Consider the following 13,812-nt stretch of genomic DNA (forward strand, 5'->3'; position numbering starts at 1 on the left):
ACATGCATTAATAACAAAGCCTTAGGATTTGTAGACCTAGGTACAAAGACAGAAGCAAGATAATTTCAAATATATTTTGACATTTGATAATTTCAGTGTATTTAATGTAAATTTATTTGATATTCAAATATAAAAAGCAGTGGATGTTCTTATAAATGCTTGTTAAAATATGGAAAACGAAGTTGCAGAACATTCTCTAGATCTTTGCACAAACCCACTATGGGAATAAAAATTCCATGGAAAGATCTGTACAAGATTAACTGTCCTACAAGGAGGATGACCTCTTCATTACATTTTCAGTGTGTGACAGGGAAACAGTTGCACTCCATCAAGAAATCAGTAAAGCTACAGGGCATTTTGAAAGTGCTTCCCAAAGAAGTGTCCAGCCTAGCCACACACTCCAAACATGTACAGGAACACAATTTCAATTAAGCATTGAAAAGTTCAAGGCTTATCCGATGTAGGGTGGTATTCCACGTTTCCATAAATTGTCTGAAAAAAACCCAGCCTCTTCTGGTATTATAATAACTTTATTCGCTTATTTATTTACAGCTGATATTTATTTACTCTACAGCCATGTAAGCTATGAAAAAAAGAAGTAACACGAATACTTTCTTCGACTCTGTCAGAAGCTGCAGAATGGTTCAGATTTCCATCTACATGTCAGATGACATGATTCCTTCTACTACTTTGGTCCATCTATTCTCTAAATATTTTCCCCTAAATACAAATTAATTGAATTTCTATGAATTTTATTCATTCTTGTGATCTCACAAAGCCAGTGAGACTGAGACACCCACTTCACACAGTTTTTTTTAACAGAGCCAGGGAGAAACCAGATTCCAGTATCAATTCCCAAAGTATTGCTGGCCTTTCAGTGACCCCATAATTCCCTCACTAGCGTCAGGGAAAACATTTACTGTATTGAGGGGAGCAAGAAATGGAGATTCTTCTTACTACATCTTAACTTTCTATAAATACTGTGTTAGTAATGTTTTCATTCCAAGACGTTATTGAGTAAGGAGGGTTTTAAGGGCCAAAGGTCATTAGTAAAAGACAAAATTAAAAGTAGTATTATCTAATTTACATGGGAAAAATGAACAATAGTTCATTCATCATTACAATGATCTACTGAGAAAAGAATTTAAGACTGAGCTTTAAAATGCTTTACTACAGATAACCTGAACATGCAGACTGTGAAAAATTATCATCTTACTTGGGTCAAATGGATGAGGCTGAAGACAGTTCACCACATGATTATCAGCTTCCAGCAGCATGAGATGTTCAGCAGTATGTCGATCCCATATAAAAATATGGCCACAGTCTGAACCACTCATGACAAAGTTAGATCCCCAAAAATTGGCTTCCTTTATCTGCAGTAAAAACAAAAATAACTATTACTTTATAAGACTAACTTGGAAAGCATATCAAAGAGCATATTCCCATTTCTGCAATAACACTGCCTCTGAAGTAAGAACTCTGCAAATGCAGAAACAACATTTAAGAAAATTTACAGGAAACATTTAAAGAAAAATTATCAAAAAAAGAAAATTCAGAAGGTTAAAGATCTCCATAGCAAAGTGGCTGCTAACAGAAAAAAGGAGAGGAGTTGGGGCAGACTGAGCAGTTTGGAAACAAATAAGGCGACAGCAGATTTGCCACTTTCCAAAGCGACTGAAGAGTATTGCAGAAAGATCCGAAGTCCTTGAGAAGGCTTCCAGAAAACCAGCCACCTCTCACCGCAACTGTATAGTTTGTTGCAGTGCCTCACAGTCAGTGAGGTGAAGCAGACAGCGTGCACTTGGGCTGTTCCCTTCTGGCAGCTTCTCCAGGAAGCTCTGACAGCGCTGAGGCGCTGTCGGAGGCTGATGGAAGGCTTCCTTTGGAGCAGGGGGACCGTCTCAGCTGAGACAGCAAAGGCTTCCCGTTGTTCTGCCTTCCTTCCCCTGCATCAACGCACAGCCTCTGCTCCTTCTCTCCATGCGATGAAGAGAGGAACATCATCCTCTGGGTAAAAGGAAAAGGGGGGGTTCGAGGAACAGTATGCTCATGCTTTAGGCTAGTATACTACTATATAATGGTTTATTACATCGTCTATTTCCCTTTCCTTGTGTGAAGTGGTATAATTCAGTAGGTATTTAAATGCCTCAAGCTCCATAAATATTCATGGCTCATCAACATCATTGTTCTGGATACGCATTTGCTAACAATGCTGAGAACACTTTTCTAATGAAGTGACCATCTCTCCCCTCAAAACGACTAGTGTCTTGTCCCTGCTTCTGAGAATTAAAGAAAATAGCAGATACAGCCAATGACAAGATAGCTAGCTTGACCTGTACTTGACTTGAAAAAGTCTTTGGGAGACAACGAGTAGATAATCTGGACTTTTTTCTCCTTTTTGTTCCCATCCCTCTCTCCAAAATGTGGTAGTGTCATAGGATTATAAGAATAATGTATTATATGGTGATCATTTATCCATATTAGTTATATTTTTGTATGGATTCATATATTTATTAATTATATTAGACTATACTATTTTTATTTCTTAAACATTGTTTATTTATAAATAATTAATTGTGTAGTAAACGCTGTATTATTTATTAATTGTGTATTTACTAATTCAGTGGGAAAATCCAGACTCCTTGAGTGTTTCACACATCTGCAATCTCATGAGTTTTGGAACCAAAGGCAGCCGAAGCAATCTGTCCTATGAAACAGGGTAGCGTTACAATGAAAATGATCATGTAAATGACAGAAAAATTGCAGGCCAGGAAAAAGTGGCAGTACTATCAGATATCCATTTCCTTGAAATATAATGTTGATGTTACTCTATACCTGTACATTCAAGATACCCTTATGATTACACCCTGAAAGAACGTGGCTTATTCAATTTCTGAGCCAAAAAAAGCCACCCTAGAATATTTTTTTCAAGAAGCAACTATTAGGTTTGTTAAATGTAGAATAATCTTTCCATGCCAAGGCCTCTCTCGCCCTCCCTTCCTAAAAAGACGTAACCCAAACAAAGCCAAACAATTAGTCTGAGCAAACAAGAACGGGTCACTTCCTTCACTAATGATTAGAATCTTCTTCAGAAATCACTTCTGATTTTACTCAGAGTAGGACATCAAAATAACCGTTGTTAAACTTTTTAAAATAGGAACAGGCTAGGCAGCAGTATCTTTCTCCATTGCTGTCCTCCATCATCTACAGGGTGAGAGGTGGGGTGGCAGAGAGAGGAGGGACATTGCTTCAAGAACAGTCAAAACTCAATCACAAGATGTGAGCTGAAAGCTCCACAATAGTCCGATGTTTGTGCTGGGGAACAGAGTCTGGAAGTTAAAAATTTAATCCTACACGCCCGATTACATTTTAAACAGTTACCAGTATCTCTTAGAAACTCTTTAAATTGACATACACTGGGCAAAAGAAATACCTATGTAAACGGAAGTTTCCTACACAGCAGCTTTCAGAGTTCACACAGAGGATGTCCAATGTTTGAAGTTTAGCATAAAATAAGTTCCTAATTTTTGGTATTTAAGAATATCTCCAGCATAAGGGACAGAATTTTGAGTTTGAGAACATTTACACAGAATCCTACTATGGAATTATTTTCCAAGTAACACATCATAATACAGCTCTAAAGAGGACAGTGCCTGCATCCTTCTCTTTCTTTTTGCATAGTTTTCTCCAAAAATGCACTGGAGAAAAGGACAGAGACATTGTCTTGCTCTGTGCTTTGCCCCAGCTATCTTGATTTAAAAATCACCATGATAAAAAAATCGTATTAGTAAGCTGAATCCTTACCACTGTTAAAAATATGTACTTTATGTCCAGTATGAGTATGTCCAGTTTTAAATTTCAGGCTTGCTAGATCTTTGTCTGTAGAATATGTACCAATGATTGCAGTGCAATAAAGTCATCCTGATGTCTAAAAATAAGACAAAGAAACTGCATTCCTGGATTCTGTAGTGAAAGGTGTGTTTCCAATATATTTATCTTTTGGCAGCTTTTCTCTTATAGCTCCTCTTAACAAATATTTTTCATTATCCTGTTAGAAGTACCTCTAAATTATCTCCAATATTAAATAACTTTATACTTTAATTCTCAATTATGACTTCTTCCTTCTTTGTATTCTCTTTTGTAACTGCTGATTTTACATTTCTAATATTCTTAAAACCTACTTTTAGTACCACATAAATTAACAGAATTGAAATGCACATGTAAAAATTTTGTTTTCAAACTCATATACACACTCAATTCTAGTGTATGCATACACAACTTATCCCATTTATTAGGTGCACACAGATGCTCTATTGAAGAAAAGTTTCTTTAAAGTCAATATTTGAAAAGGAGGACTTGAGACGTGGGGTGAGTGGAATAGAGGAAGAATGGCATACATGAGAAAGGAGATAAGACTAGGACTGGAGGGAAAAATAGTGCAGAAGAGACAGGAGAGACACAGAAATGAAGGCACATGGCAAAAGACAAATTTTGAAGAAGAAAGGGATTTTGGGCTCACGAGCATTTTTTTCCTCTAAGAGCTAAAAAGAAAAAAGAAATCCCACCCCCCATTATTCCACTACCATCTCACTTCCAGTTGTGTTTCATGAAAAAATGGTAACACCCAGTACTCTAATGACATCGTTCAAGTGGTTACATGACAGGGATCTGTGTGCTGAACCTAAAAACGTTCCAACCCCACCAATGGTGCAAGCAAACATCAATATAATGCTACTTATCTTTTGCTTTCTGGCAATAAAAGAATCACACTTAAAATATGTTTATTAAAAAAAAAATGTAAGATTGCCAAATTAAGTTCACAAAAGTAAGGAAGTACCGAAGTATTTAGTTTGCCTGCATAACCTTAATTCACTCTCCTTTTTTATATATATGTATATCTATATATACACACACACATGTGCCTGTGTGTTAAAATAGTTCAGTTCATGTAATTGACAGGACAACTTTATCCCTGGGCTGCTCAGGTGTGTAGGAAACAAGACCTCTCTAAGCTGTCTCCTTGAAATACCATCAGCCGTCGCCTTGTAGGAAAGAGGGTGTTGATCAAAAAATAATTAAAATTAAGTTTGCCACCATAGAAAGCAACAGGGAAAATTACATCATCTTCCATTGTGTGCATTCCTCATCACAGGTGCTCATCTGAAACAAAAGCAAAAACACCAACCCACATCCCAAAGAAACCAAACAACAAAATCCATGAAATAATCTGTATAATAACACATATGCAGATGCAGACTGAATTAAGACCACTTACGCAAGCTTAGTTTTAATAGCACCTAACTAACACAAAGTGCTGGATGCTATGACTTTTAAACTAATGGGTTTTTGAGCAATTACAATTAATTTCTGAAATACAGGGCAAAACTCTGTCATTAATCAAAGTTTGTTCTAAGCCTTGTTGCTTTTGTAGACTGAAATGTGCATTTACTGAAGCATTTTCCCCAGTGTAATCAAAGTCATTCACACAAACTCTAGAAAATTGCTTTTGGAGGTAGAGGGACTACTCCTCAGATCATCTGCAAAATAATACACCTGCTACTCCTCCAAAATACCACCTAGTACTCAGAACTTCACATCTTCGAAATAGCAAGTAAAACAGCATTTGTTTCTCATGCACCACTGCTTTACAAACACAGTAACTGCATTTTTCTTAAAATACAGTATTTTGTATGAAAAAGACAGAGTACCTAATAGTTAGATTACAATTTAATAACTAGCACTATTTCCTTTTTTTTTTTTTTTTTTAATTTGGAGATGTCAAAACTCTTCAAAACAATGATTTAATCCTCACTTCCCCTTCCAGACTGTTCAAAATTATTATTTAATCTTCACCTTTAAAGAGCTTGGAAGGGAAAGCAAGGATTAAATCATAATTTTAAAGGTGGGCACATTTTATACCACTTAAGCTGACAGACAAAATGAAAAAGAAGTTAAGAAAAATACCCAAGATTTCAAAGGAAGTTAAGGGGAGTCTTAAACTCAAGAAAACTTAAATGCCTAACAGTGACACATGAGTCACGCTAATTTTAATTTTCATTTAGAGAAAATTATATGGCTTCCAACTGAATATACAAGAAAAAGTGCTTACAATACATTACGATATCCTTTTTGGCAAGCATATCAATGTGGCAGCTACGCTGATTCATAAAATCTCTATAGTTCCCAAAACAGACAAAGAGTTTGTACCATTGTTCGGGAGTTCCGATGACCTTTATAAACCATCTTTATTAAAGGACGTCTAATATTCAATGTTTCCAGTTCTTCCATTTCTTTTCTTTCTTTCCTCCTTCTGAAGAGCTCCTGAATGCGGGCAACAGCAGATCGTCTATAAATTGCAGACAAAGAGAACACTACTGAAAGTCCATCTCTAAACACTGAAATGGGCTATCAAAAAGGACTATAAAATAATAATTAGGCACTCAAACACACTCTCCATAAGTTTGGAACAGACATCAACATTATCCCAAATGTAAAATTACAGACTTTAATTTTTTCCATCCTGGCTTTGAACAAGAATAGCATGCAAGACAGTGTATTGTCAAAGTGATGCAACATTTTATTCCCTCTCTGAAGAACAAACTTCAGCTGTTGGCAAAATTCACATGCTATTTTATTCTTCAGTGCTAGAGATATCCTCCACCCATAATGAGGTAGCAAAATTCTGAACTGAAAAATCTATGCCAAAACAGAAGTTTTTAAAATTTAAAAAGTTATTAAGGATCTAGTGCGCCTTCCAGTGTGATTTGGTTTTTCCCCAAAATTTCGTTAAATGTATTTCTCTTCACTATTTCTGTATGACAAGACTCAAGATTTAGACAGCTTTGAAAAAGTTCCTACTAAGGCAAGAGATGATTTGAGATCAATTATTGGAGCAACTATCCCATGCGTTAACAGTGAGGGATACAGCTGAAGATTTCCTAGAATAATCAGCTAAATTATATATTTTTTGTTTTGTGGATGTTTAATTCCAGGAGTCTACATTTTGATTAACCTGTGAAAAGACCCTGGTGCCAAATTTTTCCTGTTTAGCTCTAAGATTGCAGATCCCCTTAATTCCAGCTATAAACAAACTGTCACATCCCAGCACCTGCACCTAACTCTTTTGCTTCTTTTATTCCATGTCAGCATTGCTATTAGCTTTGAGGTCCTGAACACAGTCCAAGGGGAATGCCACTCTCAAGAAAGAGCAAGTACAGTTTTAGCAGAATGCAAGGAGTCAAGCTATTACAGGAATTTATATGATCCTGAAAAGAAAACTGAGCCAGAACTGAATATATTTGCAACCTCAGTACACTGCTACCAGAAAGCTAGTAACCTGAATTTGTCCACAAGTAACATGGTATGGTGTTTTAGTCACTGATCCTGGATACTCTTGCAACAAGTCCAAAACCCACCAGATCTCTCTCATAACTAATTCTCTCGGCCAGTGGTCTGCTTAGATTTTTGTTTCATTTTTGTCACATGAGAAAGTTGGACCAAAAAAATTAAGTAAAGTAAGTCTTATCCTAGGCAAAGACGGAAAATAAATGCAAATAATGAATCATGAATACAGATTTAAAAAAAAAAACCAAACCAAACAAAACAAAAAACAAACCACAAACTGTCATACTAAGACAGATCATCTAATACAGCTAATCTTTTAAAAGATATTTTAATACTTATTTTTTATAGTAACTAGAAGAGATTTGAAAGCATTAGCCAATAGATCCACTTAACAGTGGACTATGTATTATAATACATTTCTTAGAAGTTTGTCTAGCAAACAATCTCAGAAAAGATAGACTACTACTTCCTTTGTGAGAGTTTTCTATCCCCTCAAAATCTCATATCTAGGCAATTTTCTAATTCCTCCTTTTTATGCTACATTAAATAAATATATTGTATTTATTTGTTAGTCCTTATAATCTATGGAGTCTCAACTTTAATCTTCAACAGATTTAAGAAGAGGGTTCTTCAAAGTCTTCATACAATGGAAGAAAAAAAAAGAAGCCCATGTTCTTTATCTACTGTGCTTTAAAGATCACAGAATTATTCTCTGCACCAGTTCTGTTCTATACTTCTATGTGAAGGAAAACGAAGGGTGGCACGTATATGATAGGCTACATAAAACATTTACAGAAACTTTAAACAATTATTTGTACATATTTGGTTTTGTACTTGTTCTTTAAAAAAGGTGTTTTTTGTGTGAGAAAGTAAAAGCAAGAATCATGTAATAACAACTACTCTGCTACCAACCCCATCAGTGATCACACAGCTTTGGAACGAGCACACACGGCTCTTCAGCACAGTAAGACCCTTTTGGTTTCAGAAGCACGCCTGCTAGCCTTACACCTATCACTTACTATGATTGCTATTTGAATTTTCGGGGTATTTATCCACATCAATTAATTAATAAAAGATGTGCAGTGAAAAAGCTGAGAAGTTAAACATCATTAGGATTGACAAAGCAGTAAACTTGTCTAGCTCCTTCAGAAGGGTTACTTGCTAGATAGCAATAACAAGTCTTGGGATTAGAAGATGCTATTCTAGTAACTAATCGGAAACCCAAAGTAGTTTCTTGCATAATTTTTCATCTTAGCTTCTCCAGAAAAATTAATCTCCTCCTCTAAATTCCCCTAGGCTTGAATGCAGACATTACAAAAAAACCCCAAGACTATTCAGCAGTCAGAATCATGCATTTTTAAATAAAAGCAAAAGCACAGAAGCAAATTTTGGTAAAAACTGTCTTTCAAACTAAATTCAGCTCTGAATTTAAAATCCTGATTTTGGATCTTATTTTAAAAGGCATGAATGGATTGATATTTAGTTATCTTGGAAAGTGGATCATTACCTGCAACAGGGAGAATGCAGCCAAGCACACATGGCTATTACTGTGATACCATTATCAGGCACTCTAGTAACATACTGCTAAAATCAGGAATCTGGCAGAGGCAAGTCTTTCCAGAAAAGATAAATATGCGCCCAATCTAATGACATTTCAGAACAAAGAACACTACAGGAAAAAGGATTCTCTCTGAGAAGTATTACTTTTCCATAACTACAGATTTTTTATACATTTTTTAAGTCATACAAAAAAATAATTAAAAAATCCAATATTTTTGTTTTTGTGGCTTTTTAATTTTCATTTGTATTTGTGATACGCAATTCCTGTCTCTGCCAACATGAACTTAGTAGCCTAATCGCTTGGAGCATCAGCAGATACAGAAGGGTGCTGTGCAATTCGTACTTTTCTGAAGTTCAGCCTAAGCTAAGCCTGACTGTGAGCTGCTCCTTCCCTTCCAAACTGTGTACTCTTCCAAGCACAAGATGTCAGATAATGGAATTTATGCACGTTGTGTTGGCACTCCTCAGGCAACTCCATCAATTGATACAGTTGTATTATGTATTCACATTCAGGCATCAAATAATGAAGATGTCTGAGAAATGTTGGATATAGATTAATGTTATTAATTTTATGGTACAGAAAACCTTAGGTCTTGTAAAGCCAATGAAACTGAGCTTTGTTTTAGTTATGCCCTTATACTGTAAGTAGTGCTCTGACTTCAGAATAACTTAGTACTACTGTCTGGTCTGCAGGTATAAAGCCTTTTTAAGTGTGTTTTGCCAAATTTTGTGGTACCTTAGTGCAGTATCTTACAATAAAGTTGGTGTGTGTAGTCATAGTAAGATTGAGCCCAAGATGATGCACGGTACTTTCATTACTTCGATGGAGTATGCCTTGTGGAAAGATAACTTTCAAATATTACTTCCAGAAGTAAGAATATAGACATGAACCAGAGCACAACTTTTCCCCTTATGAAGACTTCAAACCTGGCTGATGAAAGTTGATTGTTGTAAACATTAATTATCAAAAGCCTGTTTAAACTAAGCCCTGGATGAGTGGAACAGGGATTTAGAAGTGAAGCCATTATATTCTTTCAATTAAATACAGGTTCAAAAGATAAAAAAACCAAAACCTAAACCCACAAAAACCCTGTGATGCAGACTGATCCACAGCTATGTATTATACATAGAGAGAAATGGAAAAGATGTAAATATGTAAGTTAAACCTTAAAAAAAAATTTTTAAAAAATTGTCACATAGGGCATTTTCTGCATGTTTAGAAATTCTGAAGTGTCATAAGGAATTTTTTTAAATGAAAATTTGCACAATTAAATAACTAGCTTGTTTCTTAAAGCACAATATGTCATATATTGCTCTTTTTTAAAACAATTTTTTTTCCTGAGAGCTGCAAACCTCAGTTCCCAATCTATGTTACTCAACAATTTCTGGCTAGCTAGCCCTGCATGTTATAAAACAACTATGCTCATTGACTAGTTGGAAGAGAGACAGTCAAAATTAATGATATGGTTTTCAAAAGAGGAAAAACTAAACAATTATCCATCAACTGAATCTGTAAACAATCTACAGGAATTCTGCTACAAACTTTGTTCCACTAGAGGTCCAGATGGAGTTGCTACCATAAAATTAATCTGGTACCCTAGATAACCCTGCTTCTTCCAAACACTATTATCACAGACCGATCGTCTCCTGAGCTAGGCTGAAGCAGTTGACTGTAAAGCTCACGTGTACTTGCTTCCTTTTTCCATCCATCTTGTCTCAGCTCTGCATTAAGTATTGAGCTCAGTATTGATTCCTCCAGTATTAAGGATTTTTGTCACTTCTTAAGTTTCCAAATTTACTTACACACAGACAAACATTGTCTCTTTTTGCTAAGTACCAGAAATCCTGGTTCCTTCTCTTCTGCTCTTTCAAGTTAAGATACTATTTTTTTTCTCTTCCTGTTGCCATCTTCTCGTTTGAACTATTTTCTCTATCCAAAACAACTGACAGGGAACCTAAGGCTTATAACCACTAATTTAGAACCTATTTTTCTGATGCCTTATGGTCATTTCTTTGTTGACCGTGTAGAGGAATCCACCTGCCAGCTACCTTGCTCTTGCCCAAGAATTCCAGCCATGTGTCTTAACAAGCTGGCTATCATCACCAAAGTCAAATCCAGCTCAGGAAGGTAAGTATTAATAAGCCATTGTAACTGGTCTTTACCTCAACCCGCAAGTTCTCTCACTATTTTACCCTTCTGATTTTCTCCCCATCCCACTGGGGGAGAGTGAACGAGCGGCTGTGTCGGGCTCAGCTGCCTGCTAGGGTTAACCCACAACCACCATATTAAAATAGATCCCTTTTCTAAATATCAATATTTGATTGTATTTCTGATTTTAATTACCAAATAACCATATTCTTTTAGAAGCCTCTGAACCTATGGAAAAGGCTTACTACTGCTGTCAAATTTCAAGCATTAAGATAGTTCAAAAACAAGGGCAAACCCATCATGTTAACAGCACACTGACTCTACCCTAAAGCCCAAGTTATTTCACTGCTGATCGTATGAAAAGAAATGTTTACTGTAATGCACTCCTAAGTCACTTCCCGGTTTTCCAAAACAATCAATGTTTCAACTATTCTCAGCTACAAAACATTTTTAAATTTTCACCTGATACGCTGCAGAATGACAATGAAAATCAGAGAAAAATATACTGATAAAAAAATTCTATGCTGAATGCATCATTCATTTTTATATTAAACTTACAGTAATATGAAACAAATATTCCCATGGGCTGTACTGAAGAGCTAAAGAACTCCATGGTAAGCATGTTTAATATAGAAAGAATGCCTACTGTGAAATTTAAAAGTATAAAAAGTACACAGATTCCTGAACCTTTAACGAAGTTGCCAAGTTAAATCCATGTATTCCAATTGCAGCTAAGACTGGAATATAAGACAAAGAAATACACGTCTGCGCTATTTTCCTGTAGGCATTTAAAATATAGGACTCGGGCTAAGTCTTTTATGAAACCACATCCTGAGTCTTTTCCTTTCCAGCCACACGAAGCCAAGATGTTAATTTTCATCATTAGAATTATTTTGTGCCATTTCCCCTATATATTAAATCACAGTAGATGGTTTCTCCCTCTTATGGCATGTGGCCAAACACAATTGCCCAAATTGCCTTATATGTTCTTACAATTAATTCACTCAAGTATTTCAATGAGGAATATGAGATCAAGTGACTTTTTCATTTAACTTCATTAAAAGAAATATTGTATAAGATTTAGCATGTATCTTGCTATATATGTATTATCAAATATAGCTTTAATAATTATGCTCCTTCCATAACCTTGTTCAGGCAAAAAATATAAACTGTCTTTGATATATGTATTCTTATATTTTTGTCCAGAACTGGGTGTTCTCTACTACCAGACAAAGCAAGTCAGCAGTGGCACATGCAAATACAACACATTCCTCAGCAGCTGAATAAAAAAAGGTATTTGCTTTTCACAAACTACACACTTTTCAAATTCCATTAATTTCTATGGCACACAATAAAAAGGTTAATAGGTTGTTAAATGTACACACTGCCGTTTCTTTTCAATTTCCATGCAATACATGCAGCTAAATAGAACTCAAGCAATATGCTCTGTAATTCATAACATTTAAAGTATAGCAATTCTTAAAATGCCAGTTAGATAAGAAAAACAAGAACCTGATAAATCCATTATACGGCAATAAAAAGGAGGAGGGGGAGGAAGAAAATAATTAATTACCTCATTATTCTATCACCTATCGCTGTTCCTCTGATATTATATCTAGTAAAGGGAACAACAACTGAAGTCATTAAAAAACGCTGGGTATCATGTTTTTAAAAGGTTAGCATCTATTACAAAATTCCTAAATATTCCAACTGAGAAGACTCCTTCTCCTCAATGTGTTAGTATATGAGACTACTTTGATTTCAGCAAAAATAGTATTCAGATTACATAACAGTACACAAAGTTGATCTTATAAAATGCAGTAATTCTTCATAGATCATAGCAGAAGTGGAAGCAGCTGTGTAATCATTTCCATTTTACATTCATATTTGTTTGAAATTTTAACCTACTAGTTTAAATTTTCCAGGCTTAGCCTCTGCTCATAGATCAGTTCTGTCAAAGTCCAAACAAAATTAATTCAGTCATTTAAGTAGGAAAGCAGCCCTCAGAGAGTTGTTTTGACTAATTTGTGAAAATTAAGATCAATCCATTAAAAACTGCACTCTTTGTGCACAAAGAACATATATTTTGCACAGATTATTTTTTTTTCCCTGCAGATTACAAAGTACAGTGCTAAGGCAAGCCATATTATCTATCTCTGTTCCAAATAAATTTGCTGAACTTAGTATGTTTTAAAGAAGATATGCTATGTGCATACTTCGAGACTTAAAAACCTGCATATCTCCTCATATTTGTAAGAGAAGGGATCTTTTCCTGTGGATTCCCTAAAACGCCCAGAAGGTTATTTTCTCTGTTGAGTATCTAGCTAAACTGCTCTGCTGTACAAAACAGGTTTCATTTTTTTAAATTTAGAAATGTTCTGTGCAGTTCCTTATACATTTTGTAAAAAAGAACATGTATTGACTAGCCCAATAACAATAAAAAAATTAAATAACGATTTAGCTTCTTTTAGTCACTGATTTTCACCATTCCTATAGTGATGCTCAGTGGCTACAGAAATGCTACAGAAAAAAGTCAGATGTTACATTCTCAATTATTTCTTTCAAAGAAATGTCCTTCTGCGTCAAAACCATTCCTAGCTGATTCCTAGTTAACATTCAGCTGACTTAGCCAATTTATCAACCAAAGAATCGTGGTATTTCTACACGTTTTGCTGCTACTATTGTAAGTCCTTTTCAAAATATTAAAGTGGGTGCAAACTTTGTGTTTCCGTATCTGTTGCACAGTCTTTCCTGACAGT

At 35.3% G+C, this 13,812-nt stretch overlaps 1 protein-coding gene across 3 annotated transcripts in view; it reads right to left on the reverse strand.

Annotated features, from left to right (window-relative positions):
* DCAF6 (DDB1 and CUL4 associated factor 6) overlaps positions 1 to 13,812 on the reverse strand; it is a 91,445-nt gene that overhangs the window by 5,176 nt on the left and 72,457 nt on the right. For 2 of the 3 annotated variants that reach the window (XM_075169611.1, XM_075169621.1), the window contains 2 exons: positions 6,208 to 6,346; positions 1,217 to 1,373 (listed from right to left, as the gene is read on the reverse strand). In XM_075169611.1, coding sequence (XP_075025712.1) covers positions 1,217 to 1,373; positions 6,208 to 6,346 — 296 coding nt within the window. Of the gene's footprint in view, positions 1 to 1,216; positions 1,374 to 6,207; positions 6,347 to 12,626; positions 12,669 to 13,812 lie in introns of all 3 variants that reach the window. The other variant, XM_075169632.1, reaches the window with a different exon arrangement.

Source organism: Calonectris borealis, chromosome 1 (genome assembly GCF_964195595.1).
Source record: "Calonectris borealis chromosome 1, bCalBor7.hap1.2, whole genome shotgun sequence".
Classification (NCBI taxonomy): domain Eukaryota; kingdom Metazoa; phylum Chordata; class Aves; order Procellariiformes; family Procellariidae; genus Calonectris; species Calonectris borealis.